This window comes from Calypte anna, chromosome 6 (genome assembly GCF_003957555.1).
Source record: "Calypte anna isolate BGI_N300 chromosome 6, bCalAnn1_v1.p, whole genome shotgun sequence".
Lineage (NCBI taxonomy): Eukaryota > Metazoa > Chordata > Aves > Apodiformes > Trochilidae > Calypte > Calypte anna.
In genome coordinates, this window is record NC_044252.1 from 27,306,297 (window position 1) to 27,332,833 (window position 26,537).

The 26,537-nt window shown below is 45.4% G+C and overlaps 1 protein-coding gene across 2 annotated transcripts; it reads left to right on the forward strand.

The window, feature by feature from the left end:
- Positions 1-671: 671 nt before the first annotated feature.
- Positions 672-26,537, forward strand: VWA2 (von Willebrand factor A domain containing 2). 2 transcript variants are annotated; one of them, XM_008490165.2, is made up of 14 exons: positions 672-767; positions 6,438-6,496; positions 7,129-7,203; positions 9,832-9,965; positions 12,107-12,216; positions 15,862-16,056; positions 16,746-16,876; positions 17,579-17,711; positions 19,429-19,484; positions 20,344-20,451; positions 21,302-21,883; positions 22,221-22,772; positions 25,490-25,612; positions 26,339-26,537. In XM_008490165.2, exons 1-14 carry the CDS (start codon positions 763-765, stop codon positions 26,470-26,472), a joined length of 2,397 nt encoding a protein of 798 aa, XP_008488387.2. In that variant the 5' UTR covers positions 672-762; the 3' UTR covers positions 26,473-26,537. The 2 variants fall into 2 exon arrangements, with proteins under 2 accessions (XP_008488387.2, XP_030309227.1); XM_030453367.1 differs by having other exon boundaries at positions 6,438-6,463.

The window sequence follows — 26,537 nt, forward strand, 5'->3', positions numbered from 1 at the left end:
AAAGCCAAGTGTGAAGGATGCTGCTCATAAACCTGAGTGCAGTGTGTCTTACACAATATAATTTTTCAGTGAAAAGGTAAAATGCTAGTTAAATAGCTTTTCCCTTTTCTCCCCCCCCTCCCCTCCCCTTCCCTCCATTTCCCCTTCTTTCTTTCCTCTTTTCCTTTTTTTCTTTCCTTTTTCTCCCTTTTTTCCTCCCTTCCTTTTGTTCCACCTTTTTCCCCCCTCTTTTTTCTCTTCTATTTTTCTTTTTTTTCTGTTCCTTTTTTTCCTTTTTTCCTTTTTTTCTTTCCTTTTTCTCCCTTTTTTCTTTTTTTTCCTTCTGTCCTTTTTTTTTTTTTCCTTTTCTTCTTTCCTTTTTTGCCCTTTTATTTTTTCTTTTTTTTTTCCTTTTTTCCTTTTAATTTTTTTCCTTTTTCCTTTTCTTTTTTCCTTTTTCTTTTTTTTTTTTTCCTTTTTCCCTTTTCTTCTTTCCTTTTTTGCCCTTTTATTTTTCCTTTTTTTTTTTTTTTTTCCTTTTTTTCCCCTTTTCTTCTTTCCTTTTTTGCCCTTTTTTTTTGGGACCCTGTAGGAAAGCAGAGACGCTGAGAGACGAACGCTGCGGCTCCGTGCCCGGGGGGCGGGCAGCCCCCGCCCGGCTCCTCCTCCGGCTGCCCCCACCGCCTCGTCCCCTCCCAGGCAGGCAGCCGCGGCGAGGAGCACGGAGCAGCCCGGGCAGGCACCGGGACGGGGTCCGGTGGTACCGGGCGGGAGGAGCAGGCGATGGGGTGAGTCTTCCCTGGGCGGCTCTCGGGGGTCTCAGTGAAACCTTCCCGGCCCCTCCGCGGGGTACGAGGAGTGCTGGGGGGCAGCGGGGAGGAGCGGCGTTCGTCTCGGAGCCCGTGTGGCAGTCAGGATGGAGGGAGGTGACACTCCGGAGTCTCCCTTGCTCGGCTGAGGTCCCGTCCCAGGTGGGGAGGAGATCTGGTGGCAGCCAGGTGCCCGGTGCCACTGAGGGGCAGTGAAGGGGCTTGGGACAGACTCGGCTGGAACAAGGGGTGACTTTGCTCACTGTAATGAGTAACGAGTGCCACGATGGATGGCTAAAGTAACAAAACCCCCACAAACCCCACCACCCAGAAAATCAGCCCTAGCCGATGCAGTAATGCTTTAATTACCTTGTTTCAAGCAGGTTTGGGGTGTGGCTGGGAAAAGTGCTGAACTTGCCAGGACAGGATTTCGGGCGGGCTGTACCTCATGTTCATAATGAAAGCCTTTCTTCAGGAGACACAAAGGCAACTTCATCGAGTCTTTATCAAGCGAGGACTGGAGGACACGGAATAGTTTCTGTAATGAGCCCATGGACTTGCACTTCACTGAAGGATATTACAGTAGCTCCTGTGTTTGAGTACACTCAGCAGTGGCTTTTCCTGACGTGGTGTAATGGTTAGAGGAGGCTGGCTGGTTCCCAGGTGTGCTACAAATTCATGCACCTTTTTACCTTTTTTTCCATGTCTATTAAAGAGGGATGAAGATGCTTTCCCCAGTGGCCTGGAATGGAAAGGAAACAGGGAGATGACATCTTCCAAGTTATCAGGGAAAATGTGAACAAACATTAAAATGTGACCTGCAAATTGTGAACGTGATTTCATGGGGGCTTCTGCTAAGCCTGGTCCATGCAGGGACTGTAGTGCCACCAAGTGAAATAACAGAGGGGTTTTTGTTTCGTAAGATGAAGTGACAAACCTAAGGTCTTCAGTCTCTCTGGGAAGCTTTTGGACAAAAGCATCAGTGTGATGTGGTGGTATAGCCAAGAAGAGAGATTTTGTCTTCTTATACACAAGAAAGCTGCCCGCTGCAAGGGTGTAGGGAGTGACATCCTCTTCCCCTTCATTCTTTGAGACCCGTTCACACCTGCTAAAACCATGGTTTAGGTAGATCAGTAGCTGGTTCCACCAGATGTGGCTGGTTCTGGACTGATGCAAGTCAATGCAGGTCAGGGCCTGAGCCAGGCACCCAGCTGTAGCCTTCCCAGATTTGCCCAGCTGAGGGGTGGGGGAGCAATAGGGGACAATACAGGAACCCCTAACCTTGAATTAGTAGTTCCCAGCAGGGTAATATGGCCATGTTATCTGCATTTTTTCATAACCTCAATATAATCATATTGTTTATGTGTTTATTTTCTTACTCTGCTGTTAGTTTATCCTGAAACACCAAGTTCCTACAGGTCACCATACCCCTTTTCCCAGCCACTCCACAAAACCTTTCCTCCCAGCATCCTCACTGCCTGCCTGCTGCTTCAAACAAGTGCTGAGGGGGGTCCTGCATGTGGCATCCAGCAAAGGAAAAAAAAGATGAGATAATCATGGAGCTGCTCCTGCAGCTTTAGCCACAAGCAAAGTCAGTAGCATGAGCACTTCTGGCAGAACTAGCTACATGGTAAGTTTAGCACCAGCTCTTGGGTTAGAAAAGTGTCTTTTATTCTGTAACTTTTGGGTCATGCAGGACCTGATCTGCAGTGTGTTGGTTTTGACAATACCCCATGTGAGCAATGATGCAGGATCAAGGGCTCTTCATGTACAGGAGCCCTTCTTGCACAAGAGAAAGAGCCTGTCAAAACTATTCCTCACTGCAGCATGAGGGGTGTTGAATAAGCAGCCATGTTTGCAGAACATCTTACGAAAATTGAATTTTCAGTCAGAGGGGGAAAAAAAAGAAGTTAAACATTTCCCTGCAATCTTTTTCCCTGTCTTCAGTTCCAGACCCTGCCATTAGCATCCTCCAACCAAGGCAGTGCCCATGGTTGGACACAGGGAACACCTGGGGGTGGCTCACTGCCTCCAAACTGGGGCAAGTTGGGAAAAAGTAAAAGTTAGTACCCACCTTGAATACTGTTTTGGTGTCCCCACTGTAAGAAAGACATAAATGAGTCCAGAGGAGGGACACAAAGATGATCCAGAGGCTGGAGCACCTCTGCCATGAGGAGAGGGTGAGGGAGCTGGGACTGTTCAACCTGAAGAAGAGAAGACTCCTGGGGGATGTTATAGCTGCCTTCCAGTACCTGAAGGGAACCTATAGGAAGGCTGGAGAGAGACTTTGCACAAGAGTGTCCAGCTATAGGACAAGGGGAAATTATTTTAAACTGATGGAGAATAGGTTTAGACTGTATTTTAGGGAGAAGTTCTTGAGTCTGAGGCTGGTGAGACTCTGGAACAGATTTCCCAGAGAAGATGTGAATGCTCCCTCCCTGAAGTTGTTCAAGGCCAGGTTGGATGAGGCTTTGAGCAATCTTGTCTAGATGAGAGGCATCCCTGCCCATGGCAGGGAGATGGGAGTAGATGATCTCTAAGGTCCCTTCCAACCTAAACCATTCTATGATTATGGAAAACAGGCCAAGGGAGACTGAGAGAGGGGTGGCAAAATTGGCCTCCTCTCTTCCCTCTTTACACTGAAACATCAGGCAAGCCCCTAGCAGTGAGCATCCCTCAGCAAGCTGGTGCCACATCCTCCCCAGCAAACTGAGAGTGCTGATGGGAGCCACAGAGAGAACTGCAGTGACAGGAGGTCACTTGGCTTGTTAAGAATATGCTTTAATGAATATGCAACATAATTTTTCCTGCTTTCTCTCCTACTCTCTAGTAAAAGGAAGATAGTTTGAAAAATGAGCTAGAGATGCCTTTCTTTTTTCAGGCTTTTGAAATGGGAAGAGGTGGTAACTAGTTCAAGCTGCTAACCAGTACTTTTAAGTATCTTCTTGTCCCAGTAAAAGAGTAACATTTGCCTCAACGTAGTACACATACTATTAATTTTTGGGTATCTGTGGAAATGGTGTGCATATGTTTGTATGATACACATAGATAATATCTTGTGGTAGTGTTTTGTGCAAGGCAGGTTTAGCAAGGTACATGCAAGCCCATTTCCCTTTCTTACAGAGACACCAGCCCATGGTATATTTTGGAACCTTGCTGAGTCAGGAACTTGACCTGTTGTAGGTGCAGCTGTGCTGTTGGACCTGGTTCCACATCCAGGTCACCAGGTGTTGATTTCTGTGCTTTCAGATCACAGTTTGGTTCTGTGTCATTAGACCAAGCAAGCTCAGATATTTCGTAGGTGGTGAAAGATGAAGAAGATCTTGTCAAGAAGAACTTTTCTTCTACCTCTCTCTCCTCTTGTCTTACTCCTCCCAAGAAGGTACCCATGGTTACACTGTTTCCAGGTTTTGTTGGTTTTTTTTCTGCAAAAGTTCTCATCATACTAATGCGACCAAGTCAGAATCTGTGTAAGGAGTTTTGAGAAATGCAGACTGGTGAAATTCCCATTCTTTGTGGCCAGGGAGATAGAATGAAAAGGTCCTTCAGTCACCACCCCCTCCCCCAGCAAACCTGCTGTCTAAAGTTGCTGCAGCTGATCCTGGTCTGATGAGCAGTGGGTGATGATGAAGCTTTTAGTTCCCACTGCAGGGAGTCCATATGGGCTGAAAGGCAAAGAATTAATCCTGAAAATTAGCAGATTTAAACCAAAGATAAGATCAAGTTGTAGAAACATCTTGACCTGTCAATGTTTTATATGAAAACAACCTGAAATCCTTCCACAGTTGTCACATCTGGTTGCAAGCAGAGGCTTGTCCTCCTTTGGGTGTTGTGTGCTCTGGAATTAGCTCCTACAAAGAGTGTCCTCTGGGCATGGCAAAAGGATGACAAGACATAGTGCTGTAATCCCTAATGACACTTCTTTAATACCCTCTTCATTCTGGACTGGTGCAGGTAATCAGATCTTTGTCTGATGTGAGGGTTATGATGAGCAGGCAGCTGCATGGGCTTGAGAGGTCCTTTCTCTGACCAGGTGTGTCTGGAATGGCTGGTTGAGGTTCTCCTGGCAGAGGGAAGGGTGAGAGATTGTTGCTCTATTAAAAGATGGAGGGATATCTGTTCCTTTGGGTGTCTCACCTACTCTTCTGAAATGCCTGCCCAGAAGAAGAGTTTCTGTTGGTTAAAGTTTGTCTAATGTCTTGGAATTCAAACTCCTATATGCTCCTGGGATTACCCATGAGTAGGGTCTTCCTACCTATGGAAACACAGGAGTGCTGACAAGCAATTTGAAAGACTAGGGAAACTAAGGAAATGAGATGCCAACACTGAACATTAAATCCAATGACAAAATAAAACAGAAGAACCACTGCTTGCTCCTTCCTCTGGCTAAATATGTTTCTTCCTGCAGGAGCTAATACACAGAAGCCTGTCTGAGAGTGACAGCAGTGGAAGGTTAGACTGGGACAGGTGGCATAGGGACCCCATGGAACACCCTGGGAAGCCATTTCCTAACCCCTGTTGCTCTGATGCCTGAGGTTTGCCAGAGGTTTACCAAATTCCCTTTCAAAGAATTGGCACCTGGATGATGGGAATGGGCCTGTTTTGTCTCTAATAAGCATCAGTTCTTCCTGGCTGCTTATCTAATTTGCTGCAGAGACAACTATTTCCTGAGAAAAAGCCCTCTCTATTTTCTTGGAAAGATAAATGGTTAATAGAGCTGATTATTCAGAAATGCACTTACTTGTCTTTAGCCACAAAAAAGAAAAGCTGCTTTTGCAATGAGAGAATGAGAGGCTCAGCAGGAACCTGGTCAGATTTGCTGTGGTGAGTGCACCCAGAACTTTTAATCTGTAGAAAAAATAAACACGTGTTTTAAACAGAAAGCCAAGGCCTCTGCTAGACATGCTTGGTCTAAGTCTGGGCATGCTTAGAAGTGCCACTGAAGTCCACCTATGATGTGATGGCAGCCTTGCTGATTTCAAAGGAAAAATGAGCAGAAAGTTGAATTTGCTGGACAGTTACACATAAAAAACATCTCCCCAGTCCTCAGAAAATGTAAGGCATGAAAGAGCTTTTGGCTGAGTGTTGTTGAAGCCCCGTGATGAGGATGGGCAGCAGCTCTGGCCAAGGCAGATCTCATGGGACATGTGCCAGATCCCCCTCTGCTGTGCCCCAGGAGCTCAGCCAGAGACCCAAGTGATGAGGGAGCTGGGGGGATGTGCCCTGTGCTCAGGGATACCTGGAAAGAGCCATGTTTGGCTCTCCTGGAGGGCAGTGAGGACCCCCTGGGACTCAGGTTTGAGAGGGATGTGGAGTAAAGAGGAAGGAGGTGAAAGGAGGGAGAAGAGTAGAGGTCTGGTGGCCATGGAGGAAAGGAGCAGAGGGGAGGCTGGGCAGTTCTTCCCTCCCCTGCCAACCCTGCTTGCTTCAGCTTTAACAGGAATGGAGGTGAGGCTCTTTTCTATCATTCCTCATTTTCATGTTTTTGTTTCCTATCCTTCTTGCCAGGAGTTGCTTTTGTCCCTCAGACCAAATGATTCTGAACTCATCACATGAGGAAACCAACAAGGAGATAATCAGCTGCAGGTAAAGGAATTGGCTTTAGGAAGTGCATTAATATTGCTCTTTTTTTTTTTTTTTTTCGTTCAGGTTGGTCACCATGAGCCTTTTGTCATGTGAGTTCATCTTCATTTTCCTTTTTCCCCAAGGTATGTATAAAGTTGTCACCTTGCACTGGTGTTTGTCTCAATGATTCTCTGTCTCTGTATGGAGTTCTTCATTCCCAGGAATGAGAACCAAACTGGGGCCTCTCCAGGGGGTTTATAGATAAACCTCCAAAACAGTTTCACACAGAAGGGGAGAAAATAGTACCTGGAGGAACAGCTTTTCTGAGAATCCAACCACATGTGACTGATTTATATGTGAAGCATCTAACTGATATGGGGAAAGTTCATAGGTTCATAGTTCATAGTCCCCAGTGCATGTTTGCTATGTGCTATGACTGTAATCTTTGGAGTCTAAGCCTGGCCTAAGATCTTGTTCTTGCTCTGCATCCCTGCATGTGGTGAGCAGAGGGACTGTCATCTTCTAGAGTCCCATGTTCTAGAGTCAGGTCCTTGGCATTTTTCATGCTTTCTGTTTCCCATCTATAAAGAATTTCCTTCCATAGATATGTGAATGTCCTATGTCACCGGATTATTTTTTTGTGTGAAATCTACACAGTTGCTTTTTTCTTTCTATAGATTAAAGCCTCTGTGCTTTGGGTTGTTTTTTTGGTTTTTGTTTTCTTTTTAAAGGCAGTTTCTAGTGTTGATGGATGATTATCTATTTGATCTTACAGTTTTGCTGGTGTTGGGTATGCAGGAAATCCACGCTGATCGGGAGATGATCAGCAAGGCCTCAGCTGCTGGCCAGTGTAAGTTGGTTGTGAAGCAACTCATTTACTTTCTGAATTACTTCTTTCTTAGTTTTCCCCTTTGATTTATATTTTGTTTAGTTATTGAACCCCATTTGGTCTGTAGAATCCTAAGGATCCTCTGGCAAGCACGAGGGTTGTATCCACTTCTGCCCTACCCCAGCTTTTCCCTTCACTGGATCTTCTGGGGTGCCAACCTTACCCTATTTTTCCCAAATTGGATGGTGGTTTCTGTCTGTTCCTTCAGAGCCTGTTTCAGGCAATACCCATTTAAGGAGCCATGCTTAATTACAGACTTGATGTGCAATTAGACCTCTCATGTGGCTGATTTGTTCAGGCTGTAAACCTATCCCCAGCCCCAGTGCAGTCTGTGGGGATGACTGGGTTCTGGCTGGCCAGACCACATCCCCCTACAGCTCCCCTGTTGTATGTGCAATCCATTATTTATAAATTGTATGCATTCTCCTGCTAGCTGCTGTTTTCTACTGTCTGTCTGTCAGGTGAGAAATTACAATTTTTTCCTGTGCCAGGCATGCCTTACAGCCCTGACCCATAGCACTGTGTCTTCAGCTCAGACTGCCCATCCTGATGTGCTGCACTTGGATGTTTCTTCCTGGTGCACATCCTTAGACACTTTGTGGGCTTCAGGCATCCTGCTTACCTATCTCCCTAAGAGAGCTGCATTGCTGCAGCTGTGCAGCTGCAATCTGGAGATCTGAAATTCACTCCAGAGCAACCTGAAGACTATTTCTCCACGATGAGATCCTGGAATGAGGTCACAGGAGTTTGCTCTGTGCATGCTGAGGCAGGCAGCCCTGGTCAATGGCTACAGGCAAGCAGCTGGGTAGTTGCAACTCCACATTTAAGTGAGGGCAAGGCTGACAAGCCAGGACAGTGCTGGCAGGGATGGTCTGCTCCAGTTCATCTCCAGCACACTGCTGCAGGCAGGACTGATCACCCTATTAGGAAACCCAGTGACCCAGAAGAGAATGCTTCACAACTTTCAGTCCCTCATAATCTAGTGTCAGAAATCTCCAATTATAAATACAGAGTTTTGCAAGCAGGGGTGATTTAGAAAAAAGGTAGTGGTAATAAAATGAAGATGATGATATAAAGGGGATAGAAAATGGGCATAGGTCAAAAGGACTCTTAAAAGGTTGGTGTACTTGCCTGTACTGAGGTTCAGGATTCTGTTTTCCTTGAAGTTGGTCAAATTCTGCAGAGGTTACTTTAAAATATCTGTGTAAATGCTTTGAAAATGTCTCTTCAGAGTCAGCAGACTACCTTTTTAAAATTTTATTACTTTTGTCAGTGACCTTATGGGTTTCCACTGCCACATAATCACCCCAGGATCTTGTACTTGGTTCACGCAGGAAGGGATGTTACAAGGACACATCTCTGAAACCAGGATAAAAGGCAGAGGGACTCTGTATGCACTCCAAATGACTCCCAGATCCATGTCCATGCCTTGGGCTGGGAGAAGATGCAGATCCCACTGGGTCCAGCTGCCTTTTCCCACTGCTTACCTCTGAGTGTCTCCTCCCCAGGGGAGCAGCTCCCTCTGCAGTGAGTGTGGCTGCTGCCATTGGGGTGGTTGTTCTCATGCTTTCACTCAACTATTAAAGCCAGGAGTTCACCTGGGATCTGAACTCCAAGGTGAAAGTATTGCAGGCTGAGGCTGAACAGACACTGAGTGCTGCAAACCAGAGCAGGAGCAAATATGGGCTTTGGGTTGTGAACACCAGGCTGCCCCAGTGTCAGGATTTAACACTGGCCTGGCAATTAAACCGAGTAACAGATGCTCTTTATTAATCCCCCTCCCTGATAAAGAAAGGAGAGAGAATAAGGCAGAGAGACTTATGGGTTGGAAACTAAACTACACAGCTTTAATGGAACAGTAATGATAAATAGGAAAAATTACTAAATATATACAAATATACAGGAAAATTGATACCATGTTCCTCCCCCCTTCCCCTCCAATAACTTGCACCACTGAGGCTGTAGGGCAGCCCTGGGAAAGTCCAGGCTGGAATCCTGGAGTCAGCAGCAGTTGGGAGCCGGAGGCAGGAACACACAGATTCAAGCTGACAGGGATCAGGAGCACAGGCAGAGGAATGGACAGAATCCTCCCAGGATGCTGAAGCAAACAGGGACAGGCGAAGAAGGGGAAGCAGGAAGGGGTTTGATCCTCGTGATCCCTCAAATTTATGCTGAGTAATGAGGTGTATCGGATGGAATACTCTGGTCAATTCTGGCATCTATCTTGTCCGTTCCTCCCCAAAGGAGGGCTGCAGGTGGGACCTCTTTACTCCTTCTGGAAGGTAAAATGTTCCTCAGAGCTGAGATGTGCCCTTGGCTCTGCATACCAGTCTCTAGCAGTAACTATAAACATGGAGCGTTATCAGTCCTAGGAGCGCACACTGTCTGAGAAACTTGCTGTTAATTTCAGCAAGTGCAACTACTTTCAAGGGACTTAGCTGAAAGCAAAAATACAAGATAAAATCACCTTTATCCTGGCCCAAACCAGGGCACCAACTCCATTTGCTTGGATGCCTGCTGCTGGCTGGCTGCTTCCACAGAGTGAGACCAATAAAGTGTAGTTTCACAGTGCATCTCTTTTTCTCCTAGTGATGCAGTGCTCTGCTCCATTAGATGTCCTTTTCCTCTTGGATGGCTCCTACAGCATTGGCAAAGGAAGTTTTGAAAGGTCTAAGCACTTTGCAGGCAAGCTCTGTGATGCCTTGGACATCCATCCAGACAGGGTGAGTGTCAGGAATGTCTCATTTCAGTTTCAAGCAGCTTGGCAGCAGTGGGAACGTGCTGAGTGAAACTGCAAAATTCAACTTTGCAGCTACCACAAGGGTAGAGTATTTCTTCAGAAAGAAGCAATGGGGCTGGAGGAAAATTTGTGATTCTTTGTAGATTTAAGCAGTGCCATTTGGACTTGAGAAAGACACAATCTAAAGGTTATGGTTTAGGTTTTTTTCTTACTGATGATTGTTTTGGTTTGGATACTCATAGATTAAAATGGTTGGAACTTTTTGCTGGTTTTCTGTGTAAAGTTGCAGAATTAGTTTCTGGGAAGTCAATCACCTTTCTATATGGATGTAAATGATAGAATCTGCTTGCTCTGCTTCTCCTGGAAGTTCTTTATTTCAAAATAAGCCAAAAGGGCCAAAAGGAAGGAGTTCAATGAAAGACACTAGCTCTATACTGAGGCATATGGGTATTCCCAGGATGTCATTGTCCTCCCCACCTGCTAGTGGCTCAGTGCAGTTTATACTGGTGCTCACCAGAGAGAAGACCACAGGACTGGAGAGCTAGTACTGACAGGTGGAATCCAAGCAGTTGGTGATTACTGATACCCAGTATAAAACACACTAAAATAAACAGCTGTGGCTATGCCAAGTTCTTTCATGGTCATTCCCATTCCAGACCTTGGCTCAAATCCCAGTCAACTTTTGGATGCTGTGTGTCTGGAAGGGTGGTGGGAGCTGCACTTGTTAAGAGTCCAGGCTCCCTCAGGTCTTACCTGTTCCTTGAGGCACCTCTGGGTCTGAATAACACATCCCAGGGTTTGTCAGGGGCCATTGCAAGCCAGACACAGCTGTGGTTCCAGCTGTGCATCCAGTCCCACATCACACTGTCCCTAGCCAAGAGGTCTTTGAGCAGGTGGGGTTGGTTGCTGTGCTTCATACCCTGCCAGAGCTTATCCAAATAAATGCCAGGTCTTTGGAATGCTGAGGTTTCTGTGTTGCAGGAAGAGGAATCTGAGGCAGGACAAAAAGTGGGTCTAGGTCTGCTGTGGCTTTGAGGACCCCTGGTCCATGTCTGGTTCTCCAGGGAGGTCTAGGAGCAGGGGTAGGTCTGGTGTTTGTTCCTGTTCCTGTGGTAGGGATGCTTAGACCTGTACCTAAAAACCTTCTCCAAACCAACTACCACCACCACTCCAGGTCCTAAAGTTGAAAGGTGCTGCTCTGACCCTGTTGCAGGGCCCTTTGGAAGCTGAAATTACCATTCGCCTCTGCCATTTTCTCATCTGAGACCTTTTTTACCCTTCAGATCTCAGTTTACAGCCACACAGCACAGGAGTGGGTAAAGGTAAGGAGTCAAAGTGCCCCTGTGAGCCCTTGGGAGAAGCCAGGGGGCTCAGGTTAAATGGGCATTTCCTTTTCATGGCTCCTACTAAATTGACTGGAAATAAAGATTTGCATCTAGGAACTATCTGCAGCATAGGCTTAGGCAAAAGAAACTGGACATTTAATTTTTGCAGATTTGATGGGTTGGTTTTTTTATATGTTGGCCTCCCTTTGGTCTTGCACATAATCCTCACATAGACTGGACTGAAAATAGTCTGAAGCTGTCATGTTCCATAAAGCTTCTTGTAAGGCTTCAGTGAAATATTCTAGAAGTATTGCCTGATAGAGGCTATGTAGTCTGTTTGTATTTTCAGGCATTTTGAACTGTAGAAAATGGTTTTAGAGGAGTTAGTGGAAAAATAATTGCTTTGTGTAGCCTACTGTGCTCAGTGCCAGAGGGAGCTGCTTTTAGTAATGGAGCAATTGCCTGCACAGTGTGTAAATGCCTTGGTATATAAGATGTTACTCATAAACTTACTGTCCTTGAGGCTAATAGTTTCTCTGAATGGATAAATATAGAACTTGATCTGCCTGTAACTGCAGCAGAGGCTCCTGGTTTTTGCTGATGAGCTTTTTTACCTTGTTTGTAGTTTGTATAGGCAATGCTGTGGCTTATGTTCTTTCTTTGAAGTTCATTTAGATTGCCACTGGCTCAACATCCAAAACTGTGTCTTGGTACAGTAAATTGCTCCTGAATTAGGAAATTGATTAAAAATGTAAAACTCTCACAGGCACCTTTCATAACCCTTAACCTTTCCTTTTAGGTCCGTGTTGGAATGATACAGTTTAGCTCAACTCCCCACCTTGAGTTCCCACTGGATTCATATCTGACCAAACAAGAAGTGAAAGAGAAAATCAGGAGTATTGTGTTCAGGTCAGCTTATTTTACAGTGCCTCTGTTTTTCTGGGCTATGGATGACCTCTGGACTGGGAGTTTTTTGAGGTGCAGACATCTCTACCTCTGCTCTGAATACACAAACATGATGCCCCCAGGGAAAGGAGGGTGGATGAGCACTGTCTGTGGTCCATAATCTACAGGCTACTAAAAACATGCAGCCTGTCAATGAAAGGTAACAGAGGAGAAGGTTTGCAGTGTCTCACTATAACAGTAGGGGAGAGTTTTCCATGAGTCTTCTGGCAGGTTTTTCTGACTCTTTGTGCCAGGTGGCAGGTTACATCCTTCCAGGGAAAAGCATATGTGGTGTCCTCACATGGCTGAGCAGAGGCAGGACAGTGCACATCTTTGTTTTTTGGTTGGTTACATTTTCCTTTGTCCTGCAAGGCTGCAACAAGTTGCTGGTCCCTAGATATCTGGGCATATGTATCTGCTGCATTCAAGAGGATCAGGTTTTCAGACAAACCTTTTTTCTTCCTCCAAGTGAAGACTTGGATGTCTTTCCACAACTTCATGAAATGGAGCCCAAAGAAGCACTGTCCTTAGAGCCTCTCAAAATCCAAACTTTTAATCTCTGAGAAATACATTTGGAACTGACAGCCACCCCAAAATAACACTTGTTTTGATGATAGGTGAGGTCTCAGGGTGGCTGTGGGTGTCTACTCTTTCTTTAGCTGACCCGCATTAAGGCTAAAGGTTAGCTCAGCATTTTTCATGGATGTCTGCTGCTGTCAGCATGATGTCCATATTGCAAGCAAATGTGATCACTTTTGATTTTTTCAGGCAAGGTCAGTTGCCTGGGTTTTGAGGTATTGCTTTTGACAAGTTTTTCAAGTCAAGAGCACCTCTTGTGTAATGTTACAGGAAAAGCTGACCAGAGAATAAGACACACTCCTCCTCTTTGGCTGTTGCTTAAAAGTCTGTGAGAGCAGAGAAAGTGAAACAGTGTTTGGTGTCTGGCACTGGAGTTCCTTGATGACAACACATGGATGCTGACAGATCAAACAGAAATAATGACCTTGTGCTTGGCTGGTTCATCTAGTTTAAATGAAAATCTGACATTTCAAAGTAGATAAAATAGTTACAGATGAATTCCAGTTGGCTTCTGAAAAAAAAAAAGGGTGTTTAACATCTCAGTCAAGAGGCTCTTGGATGTGCTTCTGATGAGCCTTTGGCCAGTGAGATGTTTTCCAGCTTCAGCTCTGGGCATGGGGCAGTGAGCACTTGGAAGGCAGCAGCACCAGACCAAAGCAAAGCTTTTGTAATCTATTTGGAGACTGTCAGTCTCTCTGTAAATCTCTTCCAAATAGCTTATGAGTTCGATGGCCAATTTCAATCCAATTTAGTGGTTATATCCAAAGTTTCTTACCAGTTTCTTTTAATACTTCATGGCTGGCAACAGCAGAGAAACCTTTGTAGTGCTACTCCTGAGGAAAAGCAGCAGGTAAAGTCCACATCTCCCCTGACTTAAGAAATCCTTATTGGATTAAGAAACATACATCATCTATGTCAAAAACCAGGAAACCTCCAAAGTGAAGTCAATAAGAAATGGAATTTCATGGGCTTTGGTGCAAAGACTCATTAACTTTTTCTAATCCTCAGGGCTCACATGTGCGCAGGTTAATGAGTTCATCAAAATTTACTCATCAGCCTGACTATGCACAGTATATTTTCTTTACACAAAACTTTTCACTGAAGTGTCTGACAGCTGCTGAGATGACCACCTCCAGTCTCCTCTCTGTTAGGTTACCCATGGCATTTATTAAATAAAGCCTCAGTCTTTGGCTCACAACAACCATTCCCACTGCCAGCCTGACATTTTGATGACATTTCATGGAACATAGAACATGGAGCCCAGTCTTGAATAAGCATCTCCAACAGTCATTTAAAGTTAAGTCTAGAAAGCAGAGGAGGACAGTCCCTGCCCCATGGAGGTCACTAGCAAGAAATAACAACTAAAGCAGAGGTGCAGCCCATAAAATCAACCTCACCTTTTCCTTTCCTTCCTGGGCCTCTGTATAAGCATAGTGCTCCCCTTTTTTATTCCTTCCAGTATTTTTTTTAATTCCTATTCAGTATTATTTATTTTCATCACCCCAGTTCACATCCAGTGTACCAAAGAGACCCTAGTGCTCTGCAGACACTGGCCATAGCTCTGGGGGGCTGGATGCTCTTCTCTTGGTTGCCAGAGGAATCTCCCTTTCCCTCCCTGGACTCTGAGCTGATGTGCAGCACAGCTCTCCCACAGCCAGCTCCAGTACCTGTGGGCTCAGCAGGGCATGCAGGCTCTCAGGTGAAGGAGGTAAAATCTCATTCTTTAATAATCCCACAAGAAACGAGAGTCAGGATTTCTAAAGTGTCTTTGACTGAAGCTGTTGTCTGAAAAAGCTGTAGCTTATTTTCTGCTAAAATTACATTCAGATTTGCTTTTCCATGGGAGTTATTGCACAGTTTGGTGTCTGCCATTCCCTAACTTTTAGCAGAGCCCATTTTACCTCCTGATTTATGTCACTACTGGAATGTGCCCCCTTTGGCATGTGAGTCCTTGAGTGGGTTTAGTACTTTGCTTCTGGGAGGACAGCTGAGTACTGAACTGATCACTTTCTACAGCAGAAATGTTTCCTTCTCCAGGGCATAATTCAAGGGCTGTCAAAATATTAAGGTAGGTCTCCAAAATGAGAAGTGAGGAATACAGTTTGACAGCTTGTGTGACCATCAGTGGCTGGTGCACCTTCCCTATAATACCAGCACAAACCCAGCAGATGAGGATATTTCTTTTATCTGACTTTAGCATGGGTTTAGACAACTGGAGCATCAAGTGATTTTCCTCACAAAAGGTACTGATGAAGCCCTGAAAAATGCATGACCTGTGTTTAGTCCTTCTGAGTTTCCAGGGATACATTAAAAAACTTTCAGCATTTGTATTTTCAGGAGCTTTACTATAGGCTGGTCAAATGACTCCTTGTAGAAAATCAAACTAACCTGCATAGCAGCCAGGGAGAAATAGGCAAGAACACTCTGCACACTGCTGGGCTCCAGGCTCTCAGTTCCAAACACAGCTCCCTGCCTTAGCTCATGATCCAAGAAGAGCAGAAGGTCCTATGCATGTAAAGGGACGGATACGAATTTATAACAAATTTATATATCAAGAGAAAGAAAAACACTTCAAGATGCTGGTCTTCATTCTTTTAGCCCACTGTGTTTCTGACTGGAATACAAAAGGTTGTAGTAAAACAGCTTTTCCACACAACTTAAAAAAAAAATAACTAATTTTCAGATGGTAGAACAGAAGCAGTTGAGACAGTGTTGAAGACAGAAATAAAACTCAAATATCTGGGATCTCTGGTTCCTGCTCTAATTACAGGAACACTCTATGTGTTAAAAATTTTCTAGAGACTACTCTGGGTTGGAGAGGAGGGAGATAAGGGTGGTTAGATGGAAACTGTGGGTAAGATGACAAAATGGGAAGATTAGACATCTCTGGGTGTGTTCTGTGGCATCAGGCAGATATATTCTGGGTTTCCCACTACGAAAGGTGGAAACTTGCAAATCAAGTCATAAATTCAATATCAGGAAAATAACTTTGATTTCTGTTATTTTTAATTTTATCTCCCTTGTTTCCAGAGGTGGGAGGACAGAGACAGCTCGGGCTCTGAAATACATCCTCCGGAAAGGATTCCCTGGTGGCAGAAACTCCAGTGTCCCTGAAGTCCTGATCATCATTTCAGATGGGAAGTCCCAGGGCAGCACCATGATGCCTGCAATGCAGGTGAAGGAGAGACACATCATGGTTTTTGCAGTGGGAATCAAGTTTCCAAGGTAGGAAACTTTTCACAGAGTAGAAAATAGAGGCCCAGCTAGCCAAATAACAAGTCCTAGTGAGAGGGGGAAGGTCTTGTGCTAGATATGAGTTTTGAAAAGAGAAAAACCCTACGTGAAGGGAAGTTGTAGAAAGGCTGGTGTTGATCTCTTCTCTCAAATAACTAGTGATAGGATGTGTAGAAATGGGATTAAGTTGTTCCAGGGCAGGTTTGGGTTAGATATTAGGAAAAATTCCTTTACTGGAAGAATGGTGAGGCAGTGGAATGGGCTGATGAGGGAGGTGGTGGAGTCACCATCCCTGGAGATGTTCAAGAATTGTTTAGATGTGGCACTTTAGAATATGGTTTAGTAGTTGTGGTAGTTGGATTATGGATGGGCTTGATGATCTTGAAGATCTCTTCCTACCCTGATGATTCTATGATTGTTTGAAGAGAGGATTTTTGGGGTAACACAGGCACAGAGGAAACACTGAGTTGGTGGCTGGTGTAGAAGGAGGACCAAAGCTGGTGAAGTAAGTTCACTGAGTAGAAGCTATGCTACTACCTGAATCTAAACATACCAGGATGCTGAAAACTAATTTAAAGAGTTTTGCATCAGCTCTCTCCTTGCTGTGCAGGGCTTGTTTTGATACTGAATTATTTGGGAATGTGACACGAGGGGTTGATCCCCCTTTTCTTGCTTGGCAGGTGGGAGGAGCTGCATGTGCTGGCGAGTGAGCCCACCGAGCAGCATGTGCTCTTTGCTGGAGATGCTGAGGATGCTGCCAATGGCCTGTACAGCACCCTCACTGCCTCTGTCTGCAGCACCACTGCCCCAGGTAACCTGTGTCCTGTGTCCTTCATGCCTTTGAGCATTTTCCTTCATGTCCTTTGAGCTTGGACCATGTCACTGTGTGAGGAAGATGAGGCAGTGTCAGGAATTAACAGATGTTGCACTGCATGGCAGCCACCTTCTGGTGGCCAGACTGGGTGTTGTGCTTGACAACCACCTCTCCAAATACCTGCAAGCTACAGGATTCTAAATCTGCCCATGTCTCTGTTCACCTCTGAGGAGAGTAATGGTCCTTGCTCCTGTCACAGGAGACAGAGGGATAAACATTGCATTAAATCTTCTAAGGGACTTGGCTGAGTGCTAAGGGAAGGCTGCAAGAGGCTCACAAGAGATAGAAAAGATAGATTTAGAGTGAGCCAGAAGTAGAAGAATATCAAATACATGAATGATGAAGGCACCAGAAGGGCTGAAACATTCTCATTGAACCCTGAATTCAGTAGTGCAAGTTTTATAGCAAAGCAAAGGAGGCTGAATAGTGAGCACCCCACTCACTCAGTGGAGTAGGCTGGTGAGCTTGTCTACAGAAAGTTTTTCTTCTGGGGTATCACAGAGGTTCTTTGAAGCACTGCCTGGTCTGCTGTTAGCAGGTAGATGAGGAAGAGTAACCCATTTCAAAATACTTCTCCACCCACATAGACTTCCTCTTTTCAGGCAATTGATCCTAGTTTGGTTTTGTTCTGTGCTACAGGCTGCAAAGTTGAATCCCACCCTTGTGAACTCAGAACCCTGGAGACTGTGAAAGAGCTGGCTGGAAACCATGTGTGCTGGAAAGGCTCAAAGCAGCCAAATGTTGTGCATGCCTCTCTGTGCCCTTTCTACAGGTGAGCTGGGCACCCTCATCTCTGAAAGTGAGTTGGGGCTGAGAGAATATGAGAGATGGTAATGAAGCTTTTATCTGCCCTTGATGCTTTACTGGGGTGAAGATCCCTCAGAAGACTGATGCAAAGATGGTCTCTAAACCTAGGAAGAGGCTTTCCTTCCCCTGACCATTGACTGATCTGAGAAGCCAAGGAAGGGTAAGAGGAGGAGCTGAGACAAAGAAACAGAAGATGAAGACGATTAGCCCAGAAGTGCCATGACTGTTATAAATGGAATTGGGATTAGTTTCCTACCTGTTGAACTGAGCTGCTCTGAAGTTACCTCTCTGTACTTGACTCTGCTGCTAAAGGTTTCTAGGTTTGGCTCCCTGTGTTGCCCTTAGTTCTGTTTTTGTCAACTCAGGCTTTCTTACTTTCAGAGAAGCTCCTTTTCCTTTGCTTGGCTTCCCTGGGGGCCTTGGGAAGGACTTTCCTATGAAGAGGCTCCTGTCACTGGCAGAAAATATCCCCCAGTGCCAAAAAAGTGGGTGCACACAAAGAGCTGCATTGTCAGGTTGATGGCAGTGAGCTGCATGAGGGAAACATCCTCCAGCCCAGAGAGAGGGGACTGGAGCTGCAAACCAATAAAGCATGTCAGATCCTTCAAATAATATTGTCACAGCAGTCAGTACAGTGGGAGAAATGCCTTAAAAATGAGCTGTGAAGGGAAAGGCAGCTTTGTGCTCTCTTTGCTGATGAAAAGAGCTGAGTGAAAGTGGTGGTGCATAGAAATTGGTAGGGATGGATTGGTTTGCTTTTGAAGAGGTGCTTTATGTGGGTGTTTTAATATCAGGCTGTCAGATTAATGTTTGAAAATCACCCCAGATGTGGGCTATACATCAATGGCCTGCTAAATTGATATACTGGGGAATGGTTGTAGGGACTGTTTCAGACATGTCCTGATGGTTGTGAGCATTTCCAGATACTTGCACCTCAGAACCAACAAAAATGGGAAAATGGAGCAGCTCATAGCCTGCTTACAACATCCCAAAAAGCAATGGCTTTGTCCACATTTGCCATGAGTTTGAGCAGCCCTAATGTAGAGCATTAAAAGATTAGTGGCATGATAAAGCTACAGATATTGGAGGAATAGAAAACTGACTAACAGGGATGAAAGTTTAAAGCAGAAATCATCTCATTGTCAGTAATCAGTGTTTGCTGCCTTCTTACACATGGCAAATACATGCTTGTTTTTCATATCACCTTAGGACAGGAAAATTATGGAGGAAGTTGAAAAATCCCTCTGGGATACACAGTTGTGGACTGAGGATTTCTTCCCAGTCTTAACCTTGCTTGTCCACTAGTTGTTACAGCTGGAGAAGTTAGAGACCAGAATTAATATTGACTAAGAAATTCTTACTGCTGTAGAATTTTTATTTAATTTGAATTTAGAGCAAAAAGTTTAAAACCTCTTCTCTAGTAAGTAAAAAATTTAATCATTTGGGATTTTAAACATAAAATATTAAAGTAGAATTCAAAAACAAAACAGCATCTTTGATGAAAGGATGTGGATTTTTTTTGCCTCCCCACTCAGAATGGACATTTTCTTTTGAAATACTTGCTTTGAAAACTTGCCTTTTCAAGGGAAAATGTGTTCCATTTAAAACACAGTAAGGTCAACCAAACTCAAAGAAACTTTTTAGTCTTTAAATTTATGATAGGTTTATTCTTCCTGTTTCAGATGGAAGAGAGTCGTGTTAAAACACCCATCCAGATGCTTCCGAACTGTTTGTCCAGGTAGGATTTAGCCTTTAAAATTTTGTTTACAAAGCAGAAAAGGTAAGGAATAAAAATATGGAAATATGGGGGGTGACTCTCACTTCTAGAAATTTTTTTTTTGTTCTGAGTGAGAGATGGTTATCCTTAGCAAGAAGTTGGTGTCTCCTTTTTTTTTTTTTTTTTTTTTTTTTTTTTTGTCTCATGGGTATCTATGAGCAGAGTTCTTTAGGATTAAAATACCTCCTAGTAATTTCTCCTTCCCTCTGAGGAGCCAGTTAATTCTCACCTATTGGTGTGCCTGGGACAGAGTCTGCCCTGCTTCCAGAGCCTGTGGAGGGTCACAGCTCTCCACCTAGGGGAGCACGCAGTGAGATGGCTCCACTCAGTCACTTGGTACCATGAACATCATCAGTTTAACAGGGAACCTGACACTTGCTGATTGCCAGCCTGTTGTTGTGACTGTCAGAATAGCTGTGGTCCTTGAGTTCTGCCCTTAACCTCATCCTTTGCTGGCTCAGATGACAATGGCTTTATTTTCTTGGTCAGTAACAACATTGTCCAGGCAGCAGGACAGACTCTCATCCCTTCATTGCTGGAGTAAATCTGGAAGGGCTGCGTGAGCTTTAGGAATTCTGTATTTAATCCAAAGCAAGTGAAAAGTGAGGTCACAGTCTGGTTTGCTCTCTTCACCACTGCCTGTCAGAGAGCCATCCCAAAATTAAATTGCCATGGAGATGAGTGAGGGTGCACATGGCCCTGCATTAACTCAAACTGCAGCAAGACAGGCAGAGGTTTGTCCTCATGCTTAGGCTGGCACAGGACAGGAAGGGGAAGTTTGTGCTGACTCCCTGTCTTTCCTTTCCCTGGTTCTCTTTAGACCCTTGTGACTCCCAGCCATGCCAGAACGGGGGCACGTGTGTCCCAGAAGGGCTGGAAAAATACCACTGCCTCTGCCCTGTGGGATATGGAGGAGACATCCACTGTGGTAGGTGTGAGCCTGTGCTCTCTCTCTTTCCTTCTTGGATGTGTCCTGCCTTTGTGGGGTGGGTTGCATGGCCATGGGGACAGCTGGGGCTGGCCTGCAGCCTTTGGGCTGAGTTTTCTTTGGAACTGGTTATGACTGTGTCAGGCCCAGTGCTTTGGGCTGGCTGCTCAGAAACCTTGTGGACAGGGAGAGCACCAACACTGACAGTCTAACCCTGGTATGGCTGCCTTTGTTTCCAAATGCAGGTTGCCACCTGAGCAGAAGAACAGAGAAACTGGGAGAGATGGTTACGAATGTTGGTCCCCTCCCTGCACACATGGGTCCAGGAAGGACTCTTGGTTTTGAGAGTTCAATATAAGAAACCCAAGAAGATCCTGATCTTCACAAAATGCTTAGTACTTCTGCCAGAATCAAAAATCCCACTCTAAGGGTGTTGTTTCAGGGTGTTACAGATGTACACCTCTAATGTCTCAGAGTGTTACAGATGAGGGTCTGGTGCTTGGACTCTCTCCTTTCTACCCATTACACTGAAACTAGGAGTGTTTTCCCCAGAGTATTAAGGCACTGGAGTTGTCATTTCTGATTTGAAGTTTGCCCTGTAAAGGTCCAGGAATCCCCCTCAGACTCCCATAGATATTTCCTGTGTCTAAAGGCCTAGGTGGGATCCAATTGAAATAAAGTGCATTCCAGTTGTGCTCCAGCTCAAGCCATATCTGGCAAACCATAAGGGTTACAGGACACAGCATCCCTTCTCCACAACACAGAGCTTCCAACAGGCCCCCAGGTGAGTTGCCCTGCTTGCTTTTCTCTTTGTGCCCTGCACATGACAAACTGCTATCTGCCTTTGCAGCACCAAAGCTGAGCCTGGAGTGCAGTGTGGATCTCCTTTTCCTGATGGACAGCTCGGCAGGGGTGACACTGGAAGGGTTCCTGCGTTACAAAGCATTCCTCAAAAGGTTCCTCCAAGCAGTGATGGGCCAGGACTCACCCAGCAGTGTGGGGGTGGCCCAGTATGATGATGATGTCAGGATACCCATTGAAGTGGGCCAGCACAAGGATGCATTCAGTCTCATGAAAAGCATCGATGCTTTGAATTTCGGTGGAGGAGGAACCCTGACGGGCAGAGCCCTGCAGTACATTGCACAGCATGGTTTTAGGAGCACCCCAGCCTTGGAGGATGTGCAGGAGGATCTGCCACGTGTGGTTGTCTTGCTCACTGACTCCAAGTCTCAGGATCCCGTGGCAGAGGGTGCCAAATATGCAAGGGACCAAGATCTCTTCTTGATCGGTGTGGGCAGCAGCTTCTTGAGAGCAGAGCTGACTGAGGTTACTGGCAACCCAAAGCAGACAATTGTCTACTCAGACCCCCAGGACCTGTTCAATAGGATCCCAGAGCTACAGAGAAGAATCTGCAGTGTGGACAAGCCTGAAGGTAAGGCTGGGACATGGGCATTGAGGGATGAGTTTGTCGAACCATACAAAGGTCCTTCTGAACTTCAGTGGGGAGAAGGGAAGGACAGAAGGATGAATCCTCCTTTTGTTTGAGTTAGTCACAGATCTGGGAGAAACTTCCCAATACTGCTTTTTATGATGGGTCTCTATCTATTGGTGGGAAAAGGTCATAGATCAGCCTCCACAGCCAGTCATCAGTAGTGATGAATTTTGCTCACTATCTCCCCTCCTGGTTTCTGTGGTTTGTTTGGTTTTTTTGTCAGAAAGGAATATGTTTATAACCTGAAATATACCATGTGTGCACTTTTTTTATCCAGGCTGCCAGGCCCAGTCTCTTGATTTGGCATTTGCAGTGGATGCCTCAGGTGGAGTTGGCGTGGACAATTTTCTGCAGCTGAGGGACTTTGTCAGGAGCAGCTTTTTGCACTTCAGCATCAACCGGGATGTCACCCAAATTGCCCTCGTGGTCTATGGCAGCAAAGCTCACACTGTGTTTGCTTTGGACACCCACACAAGCAATTCAGCTCTCCTCCAAGCCATTGACCAAGTGCCTTTCTTTGGGGACTCAGCCTCTGCTGGAAGTGCCTTGCTGCATATTTATGGTGATGTGATGACAGTGCAGAAGGGAGCAAGACCTGGTGTCAACAAGGCAGTGGTGGTGCTCACAAATGGAGGGGGCATGGAGGATGCAGCTGGCCCAGCTCAGCAGCTGAGGGACAATGGCATCTTGGTGTTTGTGGTTGTGGTTGGGGAGGCACAGAGGGACATGCTGCTGAGGGTTGCTGGGTCTCCCAACTACCTGGTCCATATCTCCTCCTTTGAAGACCTGCAGCATTACCAAGACCTTATCATTGAAAGGATCTGTGAAGGTCAGAACATCCTTTCCTTGCTCTTCTTACTGTGGCCATGAGCTGGTGGTAAACTTTTTAAAGCAAATGTAGCAGGGACTTTCTTCTGCAGCTGCTATCATAGGTTTTCTGATTCTTTAGAAAGTGAGGTTGATGTTGTCTTTTGCTTTTTACAGATGGAAAAACTATGGCATAAATATGTGGTGATTGTCCAAAGCATTCCTATAGGAATATGAAACAATTCTAAGATTCAGTACAGTGGGTGAGATAGGGCTTAGTGTGACTGACTCTTTCTTTCTGGCCCTGCCAGTTCTAGGTTCTGCCTGAAAGAAAAATAAGTTTGCTCATTTTCTGATGCTGCTTTAAACCTGTAGGCATTGCTGTGGGTTCCTGTAGTCCCTGCATGGTACTTGCCCCTTGAGGGGACATGTTCCTGCAGCCTACAGTGTTGGTCCTTGAGTGAAATCTCTGCTGTCTTGTTCAACAGGTTTGTGCCCAAGTAGTCATGAAGTGGTGAGCCTGAAACCTCATCACTCCCTTTTCCTCCTTAGTGTCTTGGTACTCATGTTGTCATGTAGCTTCTCATGATTTTGTGTTGTACAGGGCTTAATCCTAAATTTTAGGAATCTATCCATTTTGAAGCCTGCAAACTATGAAATTGAAGCCTCCTGACAACTTGTGAATAATTTGATTTGCAGGATCAAATCCTTAACTTGAAAGTGTACAAGAAGGCAGAATTTTTAAATATTCATGTTGAAAAAAACCCACCACCACCAACAAAAAAAAGCCAAAAAAACCCAGTTCACCTCCAAAATTTCAAGTCTTGAGGGCCAGTCCCCAGCTGGGAAAATTTGAATCTGATGCTCATTTGGAAACACTTGTGTGCTGAGCATGGGTGCCCATTTTTGATAGAAATCAGCTTCTCAAAGGGACAGCAGCCCTGATTTGCAGGCATTTGTGTTGGCAAAAATGCTCCTAGTTAAAATGCCATGCCTTGTTTCTCACTCAAAATAGTCCAGGTTTAACATCTACCTATTTGCTTTTGTTATGTTTTAACTCTTTTGTAAGATCAAAAGCAGCAGCCTGTTGACCTTTAGCACGATCAAAGATCCTTTTCATCTCTGGGCATCCCTGTTTCTCTTTCAGGGTAAGAAAGAACCTCTCTAGGATAAGAAGCCAGTCTCCTGGCAGGCTCTGGAGATGGTTTGTACCTGGAGCTTTTCAATGTGCTCTTATTGCAGTGGTATTTTTAGCTCTGTTATTATAAAAACAATTTACTGTACCATGAAATTAACTACAGCACCAGGGATGAAGGGGAAAGAGATGGCAAGGTTCAGTGATTTGGGGTAATAGCACATCACTTCCTGAGACTGAATTGCTGCTTTCATTTTGTGGGCAGGTAATCACTGTTTGTACTAGATAGGCTGGAACCAAGGGCGATATAAAGATAAGCCCTTCATTCAGTCTTCTGCTCCAAGTTCAAGGCACAATAACAGAATCATTGTCTGTGAAAGGGCTTTGAGAAGTTTATGACTCATGGTAAAAATATGTGAAAACCAGACTCTGCCTCTGGACACCTGAAATACTGTATTGAGGCTCAGCTGAAAGGAGACCGTAAGAAAATTACCGAGGCTCTAGCAGAAAAGATCCCAAACATTAAAATATATATATGAATCTGATTAAGGGAAATACAGACATCAAAAGGTATAATCCCTGAAGTGCAAGAAGCTTGTTTAAGCCTTCTGTGTTAGCAGGAGGCTTGAGTTCAGAGAAATGGTGTCTGGTTGGAATAGCATGATGCCCCCCAAGAGGGACCTAGAGGTTGTGCTCTAGGTAAGCGGTGGACACATGGCATGTGGATGAGCAGAGCACCATGGAAAAGGTGTCTTTCTATGCTTTTTTCTACTGTGGACCAAAAGGCAAGGCTATAGGTACAGACTCTACACCATGTAGCTGTTCAGCAGAGGAATTTGATACCCTTACCAAGGCTGCAGTGGAGCTGCCAGCAGACTGGAAGCAAATTCCTCTGGGATGCTGCTACTTAGCCTATGGTATTCACAGCAAGGCAGCACGAAACACTGCCAGCCCTGCTGACAGCTGGTGTATGTGTAACACACTCTGGTGTGTTAAGTGGGTTGGGAAATCTGTCACATATCTCACAAGAATAGGACTAGTAACAACTTGGGCCATGGTTGCAGGCTTTTCTCTCAAACCTCCTAGAAGAAAGCTCCTAAGTTTTTCTTGTGTTGTTTCCCATTCGTGCCATCCCTGCTTCTCAGCTCACTTCTTGTCTTTGCTCCTCTCTGATGTAAACTTGGGTCCTCCACAGGGCAAAATGGGGTCTAAACTCCAGTGGTGTGTGGAGTTGTAAACTGCTTGGAGCAGTGTCTGGATCTGGAGGCTTTTGAGGTGTTCACGTTCATTCCAGATCTCTGAAGATGCTCCATTTTGCTTTCCTTTAACATTCAGCCTAATGCAACATCACTCTTCAATGCCATTCTCCTTTTTTTCTCTAGGTAAAATGCAGAGGAGCTTGTCTTTTGTGTCAAGACAGGGTTGTCAGCTTGCACCCTCTGCCATGCTAATATGGTTTTCCCATCTCATTACCCCTAGATTACATTTTTTGATGCCTGGGATATATAGCTGCTGTTATTGCAGTACTCCTGATGGGTGGGGGTCCTGGCTATTAACACTTTAGATGTGTCTGAGCTTCCTGTTCTGCTTTGTGTTGGTTACAGAAGCAAAAAGTCCTGTGAACCTGTGCAAACCCAACCCCTGCATGAACCAGGGCGTGTGCATCCTTGGGCCTGGGAGCTACCGGTGTGAGTGCCATGGCTGGGAAGGACCCCACTGTGAGACCAGTAAGGATTTACAGATGGCAACTGCAGGTGTCACCCATCCTGCCCAGCCCCTCTGAACAGATCCCACATCTCCAGCTCTCCCTTGAGCAGAGATGTGGCTGTTGCATTTGAAAAGCTGTTTGGTGGCCAGGTCTGGCTGCTGACATCACCTTTGTCACATGGCAAATGGAGAGGTTTGGGCTGCTGAGGGGAACAAGAGCTTCTCTCCAGAAACTGTGCCATGCTTAACACATTAACAAAGCAAGCTGTGAAGGGGCTCCAAGAAGGGCTGATAATTTTGGTAATGTTCTTCTCTGTTATGTTCTGCTTTTCCTTCTGCCATGTTAGAAGAAACAAATACTCTTTGACTACCAGGGTGGAAAAGCTCTGGTTGCCTTTTAGTGGTAGGGAGCAGTCTCTGTTGGAGTGTGTTCTTCTATGGCTTTCAGTGCATTTCAGTCTGCAAAAGACTCCCCATTGCCTTCCCCCTCATGAGCAGGGCAGCAGTGGCCAGGAGGTGGTGAGCCTCCTTTGGATCCCTGGAGGAAGTGCTGTGCCCATAGTGAGAAGTTCTCAATTAATTAGAGCCCCCTCCTAGAACTCTTTACCTGAGCTCACGAGTTCTGACTCCCACCCCATCACCTCTCAGGTCTGTCAGCTCAGACCAAGTGGGTGCTTGTTGGTTGTAAATGGACTGAGTGTGAACTTAAAGCCCCATTCCATATCTGTGTTTCTCTTCTGCAACAGGAGTTGTCCGGGGTGATTCTCCAAGATCCCTGGTCCTTCCTCCACACTCCCACATGCAGCAGAGTTCAAGGGGTTTGCAGCACTTCTCCAGAGTTCCCTGGCACACCAAGAGGCAGGTGAAGCAGAGACACTGACCCAGATGTACCCAATGCTCCAGTTCTCTGACCATGAAGTTCCTGCATTGCACAAACTCTGCATC